This window comes from Bombina bombina, chromosome 2 (assembly GCF_027579735.1).
Source record: "Bombina bombina isolate aBomBom1 chromosome 2, aBomBom1.pri, whole genome shotgun sequence".
In the NCBI taxonomy this organism is placed as follows: domain Eukaryota; kingdom Metazoa; phylum Chordata; class Amphibia; order Anura; family Bombinatoridae; genus Bombina; species Bombina bombina.
The window spans coordinates 974,786,533-974,806,695 of NC_069500.1; the positions used below are offsets into that span (position 1 = coordinate 974,786,533).

At 36.5% G+C, this 20,163-nt stretch overlaps 1 protein-coding gene across 1 annotated transcript in view; it reads left to right on the forward strand.

The window, feature by feature from the left end:
- The window catches only part of LOC128649929 (B-cell scaffold protein with ankyrin repeats-like), an 896,039-nt gene that overhangs the window by 630,910 nt on the left and 244,966 nt on the right, over positions 1 to 20,163 (forward strand). Inside the window, exons 7-9 of the mRNA XM_053703492.1 lie at positions 2,274 to 2,555; positions 11,280 to 11,519; positions 14,746 to 14,988. Coding sequence (XP_053559467.1) covers positions 2,274 to 2,555; positions 11,280 to 11,519; positions 14,746 to 14,988 — 765 coding nt within the window. The remainder of the gene's footprint in view (positions 1 to 2,273; positions 2,556 to 11,279; positions 11,520 to 14,745; positions 14,989 to 20,163) is intronic.

Sequence of the window (20,163 nt, forward strand, 5' to 3'; positions counted from 1 at the left end):
GTTTTTGAATTGTCTATATTTTTTTTTGGCTGACATGTTGGTGTTATATCTTTCACTTGGATGTTATAAGTTGCATATAGATATTTATATATACCCATATACCAAAAACCTATACTAAAAAAGAAAGAATTACCACCAGTAAAACAGTTTTTTTCTTTTATATATATATATATATATATATATATATATATATATATAGATAGAGAGAGAGAGAGAGAGAGAGAGAGAGAGAGAGCAAGAGAGGGAGGGAGTATACAGTATAAAATTATTTCTCTTAATAATCAGCACTCAAGGAACTCTCCAGTGTCTTTAAACATAGCCTTTAATTTACACATCAAAATAAGGAAAAATCACGTTTCGATGCTCAACACAGGCACCTTTTTCAAATGACATATATATGTACAGTATATATATTATTTAGGTTAACTGTGAACGTTGCTATATCTGCTGTTGTGGAAATTGAGATTAATAACAATGGAACTGTTCACTTTACCTGTTTTTCAAAATAGACTTTCACAATTTGCAGGATGTTTTCCACTTTTGGAGACCTATTAATGGGACTTTATTGTCTCGAAAAGTAAACCAGGATTAAGTTTTTCATATATACCCTGGAATAGAGGCCTCTATATAGGGTTCCTTAATACGATTCACAGAATTATATGGGACTTTCAGTTAATTTAATTTTGTTGCCCCAACAATTTATAATATGTACACTGTCTTTTAGCTATAATTTTGATTTCAGATAAATTTGATTTACAACATGACCTGCTATCTGTCTGTGTTTTCTTGAGGATAGTACTAATCCTGGAAATTTTATTAATTTTTATCTATCCCAATGTGCTGGATTAAGAGTTACTATTTTCTCTTTTAGATTTATAACCAGTTATTTAACTCTCCGTGCACAGGTGAAGGGAGAGAATTTGGGGGTTTACCCCATTAATCCTTTCATTTTTGGGGAGAAATTATATATAAATGGAGTGCTGATATATTATATTATATATATATATATATATATATATATATATATACACTGTATGAGTATATATATATATATATATATATATATATATATATATATATATATATAAGTCAGAACACAATATTCTCCCTGCTAGTGATAATGGACTTTGCACTGACTTGCCTGTCAGTCAAAGGGATTGAAAAGGGGTGGGGTTTCTTAAATAGTCTTGTTTACATTTTGAGGTTTGGAGTAAATGGTAGGGTTGTCCATATTTTTAGCCAGGACACATAGTATTGTGCAGCTGTGTCTTTAAGTTTGTACCTAGGTATTAACTGTTAATTTTCCAAAAGTTTATTTAACTTAAGAATATGCTATCTAATCACCCTACAAGTTCTGCATTTTGCGGAATGTGGAAAAGCGGCCATCAGTATGACAATACTTGTTTGTAAGTTTGGAGTATAGAGTTCCATCAAAGAAAGAGATGACGGTGAATATCTAGAGCCATAAACAAATGGGGTCTACTATTTTTTGGTACCCAGCAGAGTGCTCCCACTTGAGGCGTTTTAAGGATACTTGAATTAATTGCTACGCATGAATTTCTGCCACTGGAACTATGCCGGTCAAGCTACGATATAAAGAATGTCTACTAATTCTGGTTGTTTTATTCCCCATAGAGAGAGAGAGAGAGAGAGATACACATTTTAAGTGTGTGGCTTTGTATTTGTTTGTTATTGTTAAAATTAAAAAATATAAAAAAATAAATAAAAATTTATTAATTATATATATATATATATATATATATTATATATATATATATATATATACACACACACACACGTATATATGTGTGCAACTTGTGTGTTCACAAGCTTGTGCATGTGTTTGTCTGCTTGCATGTTTGTCTGTATTTTCAGTTAAAGCCAAATTATTTAAATTGAATCCACTAAAATCACCTGATGAAGAAAATGAAGTTAGGAAAATAGGAAATGTACACCCAACGATTATCAAATCACTAATGAATATAGAACAGAACAAAATATTAAATGTAGATGAAACTTATAACTGCTTGATTGTATTTTAAAGACAAGTAGCTGAGTACTTCAATTTGCATTTCCGCCCACGTTAGAAGCCTTAGTTTAAAAAGGTTCACTATTGTTTAATAGCCAAATAGTTTTAAATTATAAATCTCCCTTTAATGTAAAATTCTCCATATGCATATTAGACTACATAAAAGGATCCTCAGTGTACTGAAATTGAAATTGAAGCAAATTACATAACAGCTTGTAAAGCATATTTACTTTTTAAATCACAGATGAAAATTACCAGAGCATAACTGAGAAGGATGAGGAACTGTGTTGGAATGCTGCTGACAACAACAGTAATATAGAGAATGGATTTGACACTAAAGATGATGAAGACATGCACAAAGCTGAAGATTTTATTGGCAATATCTGTGCAGATGTAAAAGACACTTCTTGTAAAGAAGATATGCAAGAAAATAAGTGTTTTCCTACAAACGTACTGCAGTCTACTGACCCATTGTTTAAGAATGCCAACACAATAAATGAGGATGGTATCTTACATTTTTCACCAGGTAAGCCCTTATTGCTCAGTTACCAAAATATACCAAATATATTTGTAGGACATGTTATCATTATGGTTAAACGTGCAAAAACAGACAAACGTAGCAAGACTTGTTGTCAAAGAAGCCCTGAATATGTTAAACATAAAAGTACTTTGGTATACAATATTTTTTGTGACTGCATTTTTTTCCAGTTAAATATTTCAAAAGGCATAAGGTTAGATTAAAATATTTTCTCTTTTTTTAATACTGAGTGTACGCCCATGTTGAATAAACTGAGTCCTTAGCTCTACCAGACATTGTGTACTAAACACATATACAGTACATATGTACCTATACTTATGTAAATATGTGCCCTGTCCACTGTATGTAACCTATACAAAAGTGATGAACAGAGCTTTAATGAATCAATACTATATATGTTAATAGACCTCTACAATGTCTCCTGCTGCCATTTTAGAGTGTTTTGCACGTTTCCATCTAGTCTTGGAGTACTTGCAAATATATCCAAAATGCCATTTCGAGGCTTTATCACGTTCCTTGAGACGTCGAATATCAAAAGTTAAAATTGGCCTAAAAAAATTAAGGTATTGAAAAGTCTGTTGAAAATGAATTGTGATCACCAAGAACTTTTTGACCCATAGTAAAAATAGGGGTTTTAGCAAGGATTCTAAAACACAATTCTGGGATCTGGGATGTGTTGTTGTGATCGTGTTGAATCTAAAAGTGGCTTTTTTTCTGCCAGAAAAAGAGCTGAAAGAGCTCTAGCTGATAGATTGTAACCTACCCCCAAATATGTAAAATTGGGTAAAAGAAATTATTCTGATAAATGCCCAAAATATATATTTATACAAGGAACTTCAATGGTTAAAATTCCAGATCTGAGTATGTAAATCGTATTGCCATCCTTAAAACCATTTAAAGATAAGACTATCATAATTATATTGATATTTTTAAACCATAATTCCCTAATGTAAATATCTTGTCACTAGGCTGTTAAAGTGTTTAATAGCCCTTTAAACAGTAGCAAAAACATATGGTCATCTCAAGGATGCCATGAATATAACTAAAGCATGGAAAGACTAGATAGGCAATTTGGTTTTCATTGGCACTGCAATTCATGTTTCTATGACTTTAAAACTATAATACAAATGGCCTCAGTGTTTTTATTGGTGATATTATAAATGCATAATAGATAATATGAATGAAATCATGTATCATTTTACCATTATAAGTCTCCTGAGACACAACCTTAGATTTAGCAAACCTAAACTCTGAGTTTCCTGCTGCTGTGTTTGATTTGTACAAGACAATCAGTGCATTCCCTATGCTTGATACTTGGAGCAAAAAAAAAAAAAAGTAAATGCTGGACTTTTTACTGTGCTTTGCTATTTTGCAGCATCTCGTGTAAATGCTAAAAGCATAATGCCTTACTATGTAATGGTTTTGTGTGCTTATGTTTCTGTAAAATTGCTGTTTTTCCTCTTTTACAAAAACAGAAACCAAAAAAAAAAGATATTTTCCTTTATTTCTGCACATTTCTTTGGCTAATTCAACATCTAAATCTAGATTAAACCAATTGCTACTTTTGTAAATCATATATAAATCATGACAACAAAATGTCAGCATTCAATAACTGAATACCGAGGAAGGCAGCGGGGATAGTCAATTGAGGAGAATGCATCTATAATTGTGTATAACCATAGTAACAGATCGACCAAGGAAACTGGTGCAGGGGTTTGACATCATTATTTGTGTTCCTATGGCTTTAGAGACTGTTGTTGGACAAAGAAAACACTTTAACACCAAATGTAACATACAAGGAGAATGATGTATATCATATTTTTAAATAAGCAAGTAATGAAGGAAGATCAGTTATCAGAACCAATTCAGTTATTTACTGTATGCATTGCATGTATACAACTTTAAAAATCTCATAATGTTTTGTGTCAGCCTCTATTTGAGCTGAAACGTTTCTGTTAAGACATATTTATTTGTTAGAGATGAATGTTTAAATTGTTGCCAAGTTACTCATCATTCTAGAAATAACCAGTAATATATATTTCTGGAAAGGGTTTTATTGGTAACACAAATGCTGTTATGCATCTAAAAGAAGTCAGTATATCACAATTCAGGAAAGTGTGAGTGACATGTGAGTGTTTCGCCAGTGTTTTGATTGCAGAGCCACAAAAAAAGTAGTGGGCAATTGATGCACTGCAGATGGGTTTGGGCACTGTCTGGCTCCGCCCACAACATGCCCAACCAGAACATTTCCCCTGATAGGAAAAAGTGTGGGAGTGAAATTGAGCAGAGCTTCCAAGCTGTGAGAATATCCAGGACAGTAGGGATCTCTGATATTGTAAAATAATATATACTTCGAGAAGGAAAGCATTAGGACACCTCCACATAGCCAAATAGGTTTGTATTTGCATAACCAGACATGCATACAGAGGGTGAACTGGTGCTGTTTGTAAAAGGGAACATCTGACAGACATGTAACTATGCTGTGCAGAGCTGAACTGATGAGTTTGAAAGTGACTTGGTAGTTAGATTCCAACTGAATAAGCAATGAGTGTGTTACATCACTGCTCCTTTGGGATTCTTAAAATCCACTATTCTTCATCAACTGAAAGCAGATAGTGCTGCTAAAGTGAAGCTAGGCGGCCACACAAACTGATACATCATGCCAAATCTCCCTGTTCTCTTTCAGTCACATTGGTAGCCAAATATCACAAGCCACTGAAAAACCTCTTCAAACCAGGACAGCCTACTTATAACTAAATGTGTACTTTAACCATGTTAGTTCAACTGCTCACAAATCCTCAATCTCTCCAGGGAATAACAAACAACAACTTCAGTGGTGCCTTGTTCACCATGTATGGACAACAGAGCTGTGAGGGTCTCATGTGACAAACCACCCCGCTCACTCTTTTTTCACATGTACATATTTTGTTTGATTGTGGAATTTTCCTGGGGAATATTTTCAACCTATTATTTAACAGGGGCCAAGATATTCTGGACAATGCCACAATACCTATGCAAGGTTAAAAACACAGATAATTAACCCATAATAAGGGGCTTAACTACATGGGTCTCAGAGGTCTCCATTGAGCCTGGGACTACTTTTCTAGGGGGCCCTATAGAGGCCCTGCAATCAGTAGTGACAACACTAGACTAGCATTATATCTGGCCCTTCCATGTGTTCCTGTAAAAGTCAAGGAGAGTGTATGGATTTGGATATACAATAAGGTTGCAGGGCTTTCAAGATGACTGCCACAGTGTTGCTGTACAGGAAATAAAAAACCGCAAAATTTGTAAAGGAATGCTGCACATATTATCTGGAACTGACTAATCAAAGGGGAACAATGACTCACGTTCATAGAGATGTATGCTCTTTTTCCTATGTAACTGATTGTAAACAACCAGAAATGGCAAAATTGTAATGGTGAGGCTCTGCGACAGCCTTTGCCCTGGGACCCAGCGAGGTCTAGTCACACATCTGTCAATGAGTGTTTATTTGAAAGAGAAAATGATAATGGGGATTGATTATTTTGTGTGAGAGAACTTCAGTGGGTGGATTCTGGGAGTGGGACACCAGTATGTCAAATTTACCTCCATATTACAATGCTGTTATCAGTATCAGATGTAGAAAATGCATATAACAAAATATATCTGGCATCAAGCATAGACTCTAAATGTTTTTGATAATGACTTAAATTGAGATAACAATACTGTTTTTTAGTTAGAAGTGTTATTTGGCAAAATATTAAAATAATTTTGGCCACACTTTTCAGTAAAACATTAACTGGAGCATGTGCGTCCACTTCTACAGAATTTGTCAGTTCTTTGTTAATAAATAATTAACATAATTGTGTAAATAATAATAATAATAATGATATTAATTAATAATATGTTTGATACCATGATGATTTTTGGTATAATTAATCTTATAATTGTTTAGCTGTGAAGTAAAATCATTAAAAGTTAGAGCATGTAATTTTATCACTATCAACCCAAATCTATGAGGCCTATTTATCAAGCCGTCAACTATGCTGCATTCGCCGGCACCAATACGCTTGCCTGACATTACCTAAGATCGCGGCCACGGACCTGAATACGATTTCCATGGTCATCAAAAAAGCCGACAAAAAGCCGTGCACCAAGTACGGGGTGATGAGCAGCGGACTGTTGTTAACTAACAGTCATTGATCTCCCTGCTATTTGGCTTTTTCCCAACTTTATATATACCCTATCACTAAACACTGCCACTATACTAAAAATTTTAACCCCTATTCCACTGCTCCCGGACCCCGCCGCAACTAAATAAACGTGTTAAACCCTATCCCACTGCTCCCGGACCCCGCCGCAACTAAATAAAAGTATTAACCCTCCCACATCACTACCACTTAATAAACCTATTAACCCCTTAACCACCCCACATCGCCATAAACTAAATTAAGCTATTAACCCCTAAACCTAACAACCCGCTAACTTACATTAAAATTACCTCATCCCTATCTTATAATAAATTTAAACTTACCTTTAGAATTAAATTAAACTATATTAAACTATTAATTAACCTACCCTAACTAGTATACTAAAATGACATTAAACTATATTAAACTATTAATTAACCTACCCTAACTATTATACTAAAATTACATTAAACTACCAATTAAATTAACTATATTACATATTTAAAAACCTAACCCTACTCAAATGATTGAAATCTACAATAAAAAAATTACTAAGTTACAAAAAAAACACAGTATCAAAAATAAAAAAGAATTACACCTAATCTAATAGCCCTATCAAAATAAAAAGCCCCCCAAAATAAAAAACCCTAGCCTACTATAAACTACCAATGGCCCTTAAAAGGGCCTTTTGCAAGGCATTGCCCCAAATAAATCAGCTGTTTTACCTGTAAAAAAAAATTCAAACAACCCCCAACAGTAAAACCCACCACCCACACAACCAACACCCCCAAATAAAAACCCATCTAAAAAACCTAAGCTCCCCATTGCCCTTAAAAGGGCATTTAGCTCTTTGACTTCCCAAAGTCCCTAACCTAAAAATAAAACCCACCCAATAAACCCTTAAAAAAAAACTAACACTAACCCCCGATGATCCACAGTTTTCGAAGACCGGACATCCATCCTTATCCAAGCGGCAGAAGTCCTCATCGAAGCCGGAAGATTAAAGGGTAAAAAATCCTATTGGCTGTTGCAATCAGCCAATAGGATTGAGCTTTCATCCTATTGGCTGATCCAATCAGCCAATATGATTGAGCTTGCATTCTATTGGCTATTCCAATCAGCCAATAGAATGCAAGCTCAATCCTATTGGCTGATTGGATCAGCCAATAGGATGAAAGCTCAATCCTATTGGCTGATTGCAACAGCCAATAGGATTTTTTACCCTTCAATTCCTATTGGCTGATAGAATTCTATCAGTCAATCGGAATGTAAGGGACGCCATCTTGGATGACGTACCTTAAAGCGACCATCGGAAGAAGAGGATGCTCCGTGCCGGATGTCTTGAAGATGGACCCGCTCCGCTCTTGATGGATAAAGATAGAAGATGCCGTCTGGATGAAGACTTCTGCCGGCTTCGATGAGGACTTCAGCCCACTTGGATGAAGACTTCTTACGGCTTCGATGAGGACTTCTGCTGCTTGGATGAGGATGGACGTCCCGTCTTCGAAAACTGTAAGTGGATCGTCGGGGGTTAGTGTTAGTTTTTTTAAAGGGTTTATTGGGTGGGTTTTATTTTTAGGTTAGGGACTTTGGGCAGTAAAATAGCTAAATGACCTTTTAAGGGCAATGCCTATACAAATGCCCTTTTCAGGGAAATGGAAAGCTTAGGTATTTTTAGATAGGGTTTTATGTGGGGGTGTTGGTTGTGTGGGTGGTGGGTTTTACTGTTGGGGGTGTTTGTATTTTTTTTACAGGTAAAAGAGCTGATTTATTTGGGGCAATGCCCTGCAAAAGGCCCTTTTAAGAGCCATTGGTAGTTTATTGTAGGCTAAGGTTTTTTATTTTGGGGGGGCTTTTTTATTTTGATAGGGCTATTAGATTAGGTGTAATTCTTTTTTATTTTTGATACTGGGGTTTGTTTGTTTTTGTAACTTAGTGGTTTTTATTTTTTGTAACTTAGTAATTTTTAATTGTAGATTTCAATAATTTGAGTATGGTTAGGTTTTTAAATATGTAATATAGTTAATTTAATTATTAGTTTAATGTAATTTTAGTATAATAGTTGGGGTAGGTTAATTAATAGTTTAATATAGTTTAATGTAATTTTAGTATAATAGTTGGGGTAGGTTAATTAATAGTTTAATATAGTTTAATATAATTTTAGTATAAAAGTTGGGGTAGGTTAATTAATAGTTTAATATAGTTTAATTTAATTCTTAAGGTAAGTTTAAATTTATTATAAGATAGGGATGAGGTAATTTTAATGTAAAGTTAGCGGGTTGCTAGGTTTAGGGGTTAATAGCTTAATTTAGTTTATGGCGATGTGGGGTGTTGGCGGTTTAGGGGTTAATATGTTTAATTAATGGTAGTGATGTGGGAGGCCAGGGGTTTAGGGGTTAATACTTTTATTACAGTTGCGGAGGGGTCCGGGAGCGGCAGGATAGGGGTTAATACTTTTATTTAGTTGCAGTGGGGTCGAGGAGAGGCGGGATAGGGGTTAATACGTTTATTTAGTTGCGGTGGGGTCGGGAAGCAGCGGAATAGGAGTTAATAATTTTTTTACAGTTGTGGCGGGGTCAGGGAGCGGCGAGATAAAGGTTAATACATTTTATTTAGGTGTCGGCGATGTCGGGGGCGGCAGATTAGGGGTGTTTAGACTCAGGGCTTATGTTAGGGTGTTTTCTACCATAGAAATCAATGGGATATCTGGCAGCATCAAACATAAGCTTTCGCTGCTTTCAGACTCCCATTGACTCCTATGGCATCTGCGGCCTCCAGGGTGGTGGATTGAAAACCAGGTACGCTGGGCCAGAATAGTGGCGAGCGTGCCTGTTAGAAATTTGATAAATGGCAAAAGGTGTCAGATAGTCACAAATTTGTATTCGGAACATCTGTAAGGACGTAAGCATCGATCTGTGTCGGATTGAAACCGGCGGATCGTATGTTACGTCACAAATTTCAACTTTTGCCGGTCTGTAGGCTTTGATAAATAGGTCGAATCAAGGTTGCCACAATTATGCTGCAAATTCCGGCGTAGTGGTTGACGGCTTGATAAATAGGCCTCTATGGTCCGTCTTAAAACTAAAAATAAATATTAGTTATATTGTAGCTATCTTAGGGTTTATTTTATAGGTAAGTATTTAGTTTTAAATAGGAATAATTTATTTATATTTATTTAAATTATATCTAAGTTAGGGGGTGTTAGGGTTAGACTTGGGTTTAGGGGTTAATACATTTAATATAGTGGCGGCGGTGTAGGGGGGGCAGATTAGGGGTTAATAAATATAATGTAGGTGGCGGCGGTGTAGGGGGGGCAGATTAGGGGTTAAAGAGACACTGTACACAAATTTTTTCTTTCGTGATTCAGATAGAGCATGACATTTTAAGCAACTTTCTAATTTACTCCTATTATCAAATTTTCTTTATTCTCTTGGTATCTTTATTTGAAATGCAAGAAAGTAAGTTTAGATGCTGGCCCATTTTTGGTGATCAACTTGGGTTGTTCTTGCTGATTGGTGGATAAACTCATCCTCCAATAAAAAAGTGCTGTCCAGAGTTCTGAAGAAAAAAAAAAGCTTAGATGTCTTCTTTTTAAAATAAAGATAGCAAGAGAACTTGATAATAGGAATAAATTAGAAAGTGGCTTAAAATTGCATGCTCTATCTGAATCATGAAAGAAAAAATGTGGGTTCAGTGTCCCTTTAATAAGTATAATGTAGGTGGCAGTGGGCTCCGGGAGCGGCGGTTTAGGGGGTTAAACACTTTATTTAGTTGCGGCGGGGTCCGGGAGTGGCAGGATAGGGGTTAATAAATGTATGTAGGTGGCGGCATTATAGGGGCAGAAGATTAGGGGTTAATACATTTATTAGATTTGCGGTGGGCTCCGGGAGCAGCCGTTTAGGGGTTAATACATTTATTAGATTTGCGGCAGGGTCCAGGAGTGGCGGTTTAGGGGTTAATACCTTTATTTAGGTGTGGCGGGGTCCGGGAGCGGCGATAAGGGGGTAAACTGTATAGTATAGTGTGGGTGTTTAGTGACAGCGTACCAAGAAAGCTGAAAAAAAGCCGAAGAGCAGCAAGATCGATGACTGTCAGTTAACAACAGTCTGCTGCTCATCGCACCGTACTTGGTGCATGGCTTTTTGACAGCTTTTTTGGTAACTTTGGAGAACGTATTCAGGTCCGTGGCAGCGATGTTTGGCGATCTTAGGCAAGCGTATTGGTGCCGTTTAAAGCAAGAAAGTCGACGGCTTGATAAATAGAGGCCTATGTGTTTAATCCCCACTAGCTGCAAATCTGGATCTTGCAACTAGTGCTCTTGCTTGGGTCAGCAAGAGTTTCTGCTTAAGACCAGCGGTTCTCTGCAGCTCCCAAGTTGTGATTTACCTATTTGTTTAGCCCCTTTTGTGGTTATTATACACATAGAGTTGCAGTGATAAAATGAAATGCTCTAATGATTGATAGCATGTCATGTTTTCACTATAATGTCCCTTTAAGACAGCTGGTAAATATAACATGAAATTAAAATACTTTTTTTCAGAGGAAAGAGACGAGAGCAACAACAATTTTGAGCGCGATAATATTTTCTGCAATATACCAGACTCACATTCTGACGAAACATTTGTGCTTGCTTCGACTGATGATGATTTGTACTTAGTCTTTGAAACTGTCGGTAAAGAAAGAGAAAATAGTGAAAAATCATCATTTATAAATAGAGATTGGCACCCGAAAACATCATTACTTTCAAGACAAGATAATGAAGCATGTTATGTAGATCAAGGTAAAGGATTGTACTCTTATCAAGAATATTCACCTCGGAATCGCATTATAATTGTGTAATTATTGTAAATTACTTGTCTGTGAACTATTTAGTTGATGGTTTATAATGGAATATCAATCACACATTATAAATATAATAAATGCCTAGAATTATATGAAGATGAAAATGAATTCTTTATTAGGAAGGGGTATTCATAGGGTAGAATAAATGTTCCCCTAAACATTCATTCTACAATTAAAATCTGTCAGTTTAACAAAAGTTAACATTGAAACATTTTAATATTAGATGTAACATTTAAAGAGACATAAAACTCACATTTTTTTCTTTAATGATTCAGAAAGACCATCCCATTTCAAATAACATTCAAATTTATTTCTATTATCTAATTGTCTTTGTTTTCTTGTTATCCTTTGTTAAAAAGCAGGGGTGTAAGCTCAGGAGTATGCACGTGTCTGCTGCACTATATTGCAGCAGCTTTGCAACAATGTTATACATTAGCAAGAGCACTAGATTGCAGCACTATTTCCTGAAATTTAGTTCTTCAGGCATGTGCATGCTACCTACCTAGGTATCTCTTCAACAAAGAATAACATGAGAAAGAAGTACATTTGATAATATAAGTAAATTGGAAACTTTTTTTAAATTGTATTCTCTTTCTGATGTAACGTGAATATTTTATTTGAATATTGATCCCTATCGATTTAAATTTAAGTAAATGAGAATCAACATTTAAATGTTGCATTCTATAAAGAAAACAATTTTATTTTTTGTATAAAAAAAAACAAAGAAACCTTAAAGTGTCAGGCAAACAGTCAACATTTAATTTGAACTAATACATAGAGCACATGTATGTTTCTTTTAATGAATGTAATATTTCCCTTTCTTCCATCTAAAGCTCCCATAATGATTGATAAACATAATATATGTGCATGTGGAGGTTTTGGATACCTCTGATGCCTTTCGGCTATATTTGGAACCAAATTTATTCCTGTGAAACTGCAACACACTCAGATCTGAATTTGCACAGATTCTAGTGTCTTGCAGTTTCACAAGAATACATTTGGCTCTGAAAATAGCTGAACAGTATGAGTGGCCCCCTTCCTCCACATTCGGAGGTATCCGAAACCTCTGAATGCACCTATCTAATAAACAATATGTTTAGATCTGTAGTTTATCAACAGCGGTTGGGCAGTTCAACAAAGAATTGCACAACTTTTATAAAGGGCCATTGTCTATTTACCTCATCAGAATCTATAACAAGACAAAAAAAGTTCTGTAAAACGCTTTGTTTATTTTTTGTGAACCCCTAGGGGTACAGGTTAGACATGTGCACAGCGGAAAAATTAATTTCGGTTCATTTCGGATTTTTTCTAATTTGATTTAAGGTCGATTCGAATTCGGATACATTTGAATGTATCCGTTTCGGATTCAAGTAAATTTGGATGTATTCGGATGTATTCGTTTGGGATTCAATTAGTAAATTTGGAAGTTCGGTATGTGTTATGTTGATTCAGATGGTTCCAAGTTACACAAACGGAATTATTTCACTGTTCTATCTCACTAAATCTCCCTAAATTTAATTTTTATACTGAATTGTGATTAGTCCATGGCCATTCGAATGCAACAAATAAATCCGAACTAAGTCAGATTTTTTTGTTACAAATGCATTCGGATTAGTTTAGTTTACGTAGTTTCTAGGGTCATTCGGAAATTTGAATAGATTTGAATCTCCAAATTTGGCAAATTCGTCCAAATTCCGATTTGGAACGAAATGAAATGCACATATCTAGTACAGGTATCCTTGTTTGAAAATCTAGTATATAGACAATAGAAAGAAATCAAAATATGCAGTTTAGGTATTTGATTGAACTTTTGGTGTATACCATTACGTTGTATAAAAAGTTTAAAATGTGTTTTTCTTTCATCCTCTATCATGTTTTCTCATGACAGCTGGGGAAATTGATGATTTCTTTTTAATGTATACTTTTCACTGTAAAGGTAGAGTAATAATGGACATCCTGTTAAATAGTTAAGATATTCTAAAATGTACAATCTTTTTCTCTACTATATATCCAGATGAAGCAAAAGGGCAGTTTCAAGCACCAAAGTCCCTGTAACAAACTTCCCCCTTCCTAACCATCCTTGCTGCTAGTCGGCGTTACATGAAGGCTTTTTCAGGTTACAGAAATACTCACAATAGACTCACAATAGGACCATCAGAGGATATCCAGCAAATGGTTACTGGATATTCACCCTGGGGAAAATGCCAAAGGAGTAGCTATAGGTAGCCAAGGGCAGGTTTCAGATCAGGGTATCAGGTACAAAAGCAGCTGGCAATACACATAGTTAAAAACATGAAGGAGGTCAGATCAAATCAGCCAAAAGTGGTACAAAATCAGGAGGCAGTAGGCAAGGTCAGTCAAAAGGCAAAAAGGTCAAAGAAGGGCAAAAAGAGTTGTCAAAAATAAAGCCAGGTCAGAATATAACAGACAGCAAACAGTATCAGCACACCCAGAGTACAAGGTTCTATAAATGGGCAAGGTCTGCAGGAATGGATTGGCTTTAAATTGGCTGCAGGAGAGTGAAAATGATCTGCAGATGCAGATAGGTGAAGCTACAGAAAAATAAAAATAAAACACATGGTAACCCAAGTAACAAGCTTAAAATCCAATAAAGCACATGTGCAGAGCAAAAGTTCAGCACGCTAGAGATCATGGTTTAATACCAGGCTGAGACATTACCATGGGAACTTGTTGCAACAATACATGGGATTTTGGGGCATGACAGGCAGAACCTGGTTTAAAAAGCATAGAAAACAAGAAACTCAACCCCCAGGTACTTAGAATACACAGGATGATTTATTCAACAGTCGGTCAGTATGCATTGTTGATAAGTCTGGCATTACCAAAGAAATCTAACGCATTGCAGGCATGCTCAGATGTGCTTAGCCAGTGTATTCAAGAAAGTAAAAATCTTTTTGCTACAAAAAATGAGAAAAAAAAAACTCAAATCCAAGTGCAATGATAACTGTGGGTAGTGGATAAACAGCATCTGCTGCTCACGATCCACAAAGCTGGGCAGACAAGTTCCCTAGTTGGGTACCTTGTTTGTCTGTCAGATATTACAAGGGGCCCTATGTGTTTGTTTTTATTACAATGTTAAATTCCACAATTAATGAATAACAACATGTTAATCATACTGTCACAAATATTTTTTTTAACCACAGAGGAAAGAGACAAAAATGTAGAAAGAATTCATGAAACTATTTCATGGAATGAGCTGGATGAGATGACTGAGGAAACAAATGAAGATCAGACTCAGCAATTTGTATTTGCTTCCACTGATGATAATTTGTACTTAATATTTGAACCAAAAAGAGAAGAAAAAGCATCTACTGTACATAGAGATTTAACTTCAGAACCATGTTTTTTTCCATACCAAGCTGATGAAACAACACACATTTCTCAAGGTATTATTTTTCAACAATTGCAATTTAATTGTTAAATGATGCACAGTGTTTAGTACATGCACTGCTTCTCAATGCTTTTCAAAAGCAGTCACATGACTGGAAAAAAAGGTTGTTATTCTGAAACGGTGTAAATTGAACCGTTGTAAAACGAGGGCCACCTGTATATATGAAATAGACTTGTGTAGCGGCAAAAAATGTGTTAAACGAAAACTAATGTAAATGCTCTACAAATATTCAATATTCGTATACTTAAAAATGAAACAAATGCTGAATATTTGTGGTACATTTACATTTGTTTTCATTAAACAAATGTAAATGTTTATTTGATACAGGTGAAAAAGTTAACCTGTAGTATTATACATAAATCTAGCGCACTGGAGAGCCACACTAATCCCGATCCTTCTCAGAGCCCCGGGCCACACTAAAAGGAGGTTTAGGGTGGCGGATACCAGTGCCTGCTACAGGTAAGTTATTTAACCCCCTAAAGGCAATTAGAAGAAAATGAATTAATAATTATGAATTTCATCAGTATTTCTTAGTTTTCTGTAAATTTCGTGAAAATTAAACAAATGCTCATCTCTAGTATGAAATACATTCACATACGTTTTCATAGTGTATTTATTTTAAAAAAAAATTACAGTATATATATATATATATATATATATATATATATTATTATACTTTATTTATGAAGCACCATCATATTCTACAGCGCTGTCCATGGATACAATTAATTTAAATAAAACAATTTACATAAAACTTGAAAGAGACAGGACAAAATTTACAAACACATACAGGAGGAATTGAGGGCCCTATTCCCATGGGAACTTACAATCTAGGAGGGTAGGAGGTTGAGAAACAGGAGGTGTGGACTACAAGATTGAGAAAGATGTTAATGCATAGTTAGATGAGGGAAATATTGTTTGGTAAAAGGAATATTATTGAGTTGGGTGGTAGGCTTCTCTAAACAGAAAAGTCTTCAGAGAGCATTTAAAGGAAGAAATATTAGGGCAAAGCCTGACAGCACGAGGGAGAGTGTTTCAGAGGGTAGGTGCTGCACGACAGAAGTCCTGCAGTCTAGCATGAGAGGAGGTGATAGTCACAGATGCAAGTAGCAGGTCATTGTGGGGTGGGGGTGGGCTGGAGTATACTTGTTGATTAGAGAGGATAGGTAGAGGGGAGCGGTGTTGGTAAGCGCTTTGTATGCAAGGGTGAGAATTTAGAATTTTATTCTGCTGTGTATGGGGAGCCAATGAAGGGACTTGCAGAGAGGTGCAGCAGATACAGAGCGACGGGAAATGTGGATCAGCCTGGCAGAGGCATTTAGGATGGATTGAAGGGAGTCAAGTTGGAAAATAACAAGGGAGTGGATTATCTGCTTTGTGGTGTTAGCGCACAGAAAAGGTTTAATCTTGAAAATGTTGCGTAGATGGTTGTGGCAGGATGTAGAAAGTGATTGGATATGGGGGGGGAAGGATAGATTTGAGTCAAGTGTAACTCCAAGGCAGCGGACTTGGGGTGATGGGGAAATGGTGATGCCGTCAACAGGGATAGAGAAGTCACAAGTCGGCGTAGAGCTTGAGGGGGGATAAGAAGGAGCTCAGTCTTGGACATGTTAATCTTTAGGTGGTGAGAGGCCATCCAGGAAGAAATACCAGATAAGCAGTCGCTGGCATGAGAAAGGACAGAGGGAGAGAGAGCAGGGGTGGAGAGGTAGATCTGGGAGTCATCAGCATAGAGGTGAAATTTGAAGCCATAACTGTTGATAAGTTTACTCAGCGAAAAATTATAAATGGAGAAGAGTAAAGGACCCAGAACAGATCCTTGAGGTACTCCAACAGACAGAGGCATTGGAGAGGAGGAGTCCCCAGAAAATGACACAGAAAAAGACCTGCAAGAAAGAAATAGTAGTGTCACAGAGGCAAAAAGAGCTAAGGGTCTGTAGGAGGAGGGGGTGGTCAACTGTGTCGAAGGCAGCTGAGAGGTCAAGTAAGATGAGTATAAAGTAGTGGCCAATATTTTTAGCAGAGAGAAGATCGTTAGTAATCTTGTTAAGGGCAGTCTCAGTTGACTGTTTGGGGCGGAATCCGGATAGCAGGGGGTCAAGCAAGGAGTTGGTGGTCAGGAAGTGGGTTAGGCGATTGTAAACTAGTTTTTCAAGGAGTTTTGATGTTAGTGGAAGCAGTTATATGGGGCGGTAGCTTTCAGGATAATTAGGGTCAAGGGAGGGTTTTCTGAGTATGGGAGTTACTTTTCCGTGTTTGAAAGAAGATGGGAATGAGCCGGTAGAGAGAGATAGGTTGAAGATGTGGGCAAGAGCAGGAGTGAGGTTGGAAGATAGGGAGGGTATTAGATGGGAAGGAATAGGGTCATGCGGGTAGGTAGTGAGGCGTAAGGAAGATAGTAAGGAGGAAACTTCATTCTCAGTGGCTGGATGGAAGATGCAGAGGGTGGCAGAGGGAGTAACTGGGCCTGTTGATGGAATATTGCAGGTTGGTGCTGGGATGTTGCTTCGGATGGAACGTGTTTTGTTTAAAAAGTAGTCTGACAGGTCTTGAGTTTAGATGGGGGACATACCACAGTATAAGTTATAAAGCAGTGTTAAAAAAGATCCAGGAAGAGACAGCAGTTTAGATGGGGGAAATACCATAGAATAAGTTATAAAGCAGTGTTAAAAAAGCCTCCAATCATAATCACATAGTCACTCCATTATAGCCAAGCCTCATAGAGCAAAAGATGAATTTCTATTAATAAAAGATGAATTTCTATTAATAAAACAGGGGCTATCTAATGGGCATGATAAGCAAACACATTCATGATACTCAAAGAGTTAACAATAAGATAAGGTCTGATATATGGCTTTTGCTCTATGTTGACATTTTCTGCTCTATGAGGCTTGGCTATAACAGAGTGACTATGCGATTATGATTGGAGGCTTTTGGTTACTATACTGTTTAGTATACTGTATATTGTCATTATTTTGCTTTTTTTCCCCCATTAGGCTTCCTATACACATATGTATACATATTTGGCATGTCTGCTCTGTTCATATGGACAATTTGGGTTGAATTGTTCCTATGCATTTATTGTTACCTATGTGCACTACATTTATCTTTAATTTTACCTATTTGCTTAACATTTATTTTACCTATGTCCTTAACTTTACCTATGTGCTTTCCTGTGTTTTCTCTTGTGCCTTAAGTTTTGTCTTTGTGCTTAGCTGATTTTTTCTATGGGCTTAACCCAATTTACCCAGGTGTACACTGCATATGGTCCTGCTGTTCACATTGCCTTTTATTTTGGGCCAGCCTCATTCGTTGCTAGAGGGGTGACATCACTTTGTGGGTGACACCCTATTCTGGAGAGCAAGTGATTGGTTGGCCAACCTTACATAAGGGTGTCCGGTGTGGGTTTATTCACATTGTAATTTTGTATGTCTCAGGAAGGGGCTAATCCCCCAAAAACGTTCACATATTTGGAATAAAAATTCTGAAAAATCCTGGCAGGTGCACTCTCCTTTATATATATATATATATATATATATATATATATATATATATATACACACTGTATAGTAAACCAGGCACTCTTGCTTAATTCGAATAAATTCTTTATTATCCGGTACAATCCGGTATTCCCAACGTTTCGTTCCTCACATTGGACCTTTGTCAAGGGTACAAATCTGTCATAACAGTACACAGGTAATCACGAAAAGTTCTACTTACATATTTACAATGTCACACATTCAGGCCTATTTATCAAGCTCCGTATGGAGCTTGAAGTGCCATGTTTCTGGCAAGTCTTCAGACTCGCCAGAAACACAACTTATGAAGCAGCGGTCTAAAGACCGCTGCTCCATAACCCTGTCTGCCTGCTCTGAGCAGGCGGACAGGAATCGCCGGAAATCAACCCGATCGAATATGATCGGGTTGATTGACACCTCCCTGCTGGCGGCCGATTGGCCGTGAGTCAGCAGCGGGCGGTGTTGCACCAGCAGCTCTTGTGAGCTGCTGGTGCAATCTTAAATGCGGAGAGCGTATTGCTCTCCGCATTTAGCGAGCTCTTGCAGACCTGATCCGCAGTGTCGGATCAGGTCCCCAAGACCTTTGATAAGTTGAGGCCATGGAAACAAAGACTTTAAGTCTTTGGTTAATGAAGGGGAAGTATGTGATAGCCGGACCCGGATCAGGTATGACATCACTTCCGGTTTGATAATTTGTTCTGTGTTTCTATGTGTGACATTGTAAATATGTAAGTAGAACTTTTTGTGATTACCTGTGTACTGTTATGACAGATTTGTACCCTTGACAAAGGTCCAATGTGAGGACCGAAATGTTGGGAATACCGGATTGTACCCTATAATAGCAAGAGTTCCTGGTTTACTATACAGTGTGTCTATTTCTATGGACTGAGCACCTGCGGATTTGCACAGCAAGGGAGTGCAGTGGTTTGATTTATATATATATATATCTTATGTCTATATGTGTGTATATATGTATTAACAGACATATATACACATATAAATACATATATAGACATATATATAAGTGCATTGGAGCTCTTTGCAGTTAAGTAGATGAAAACATGTAAAAGCATATTTATGCAATATTCACATTTAATAAAGTGTTATACTGTATTTATTGTAAATATTACACATTCCAATCTTCTGTACATAGCAGAATATGTTATATAGGTATAGATATATATAAATATATATAGGTATAGATATATATTTTACCAAAAAAACATCAAGCATATGTAGAAATATTTATTTATGAATAAACAAAACATATTCTGCTATGTGAACATTGAAATGTGAAATATTCATATGTTCATGTACAGTTAGCGTACTTGAGAAAATGCGATTGGGTTTGCACACGAGTAGGTGTTTTTTCCAGTTTTTTGCTCCATTGACTTCTATGGGGTAATATGTGAACCCGTTCGCTACATCCTAACTTCGGTTAGTGTACGAGCGAAAACGTTTTACTTTCAACTTGTAATACAAGCGCTACCCAACACGCACAAAAAGCTTACTTCTAGTGGAGTTAGCGAGCGTGCGGGAGTGTTAAATACCACTCCACTTATAATCTGTCCTTATATGTATAACATTGCTACAAAAATTATTGCAAACCTTGACTGTCACGCCCCTTTATGGGAATAAAAATATTTCTAAAA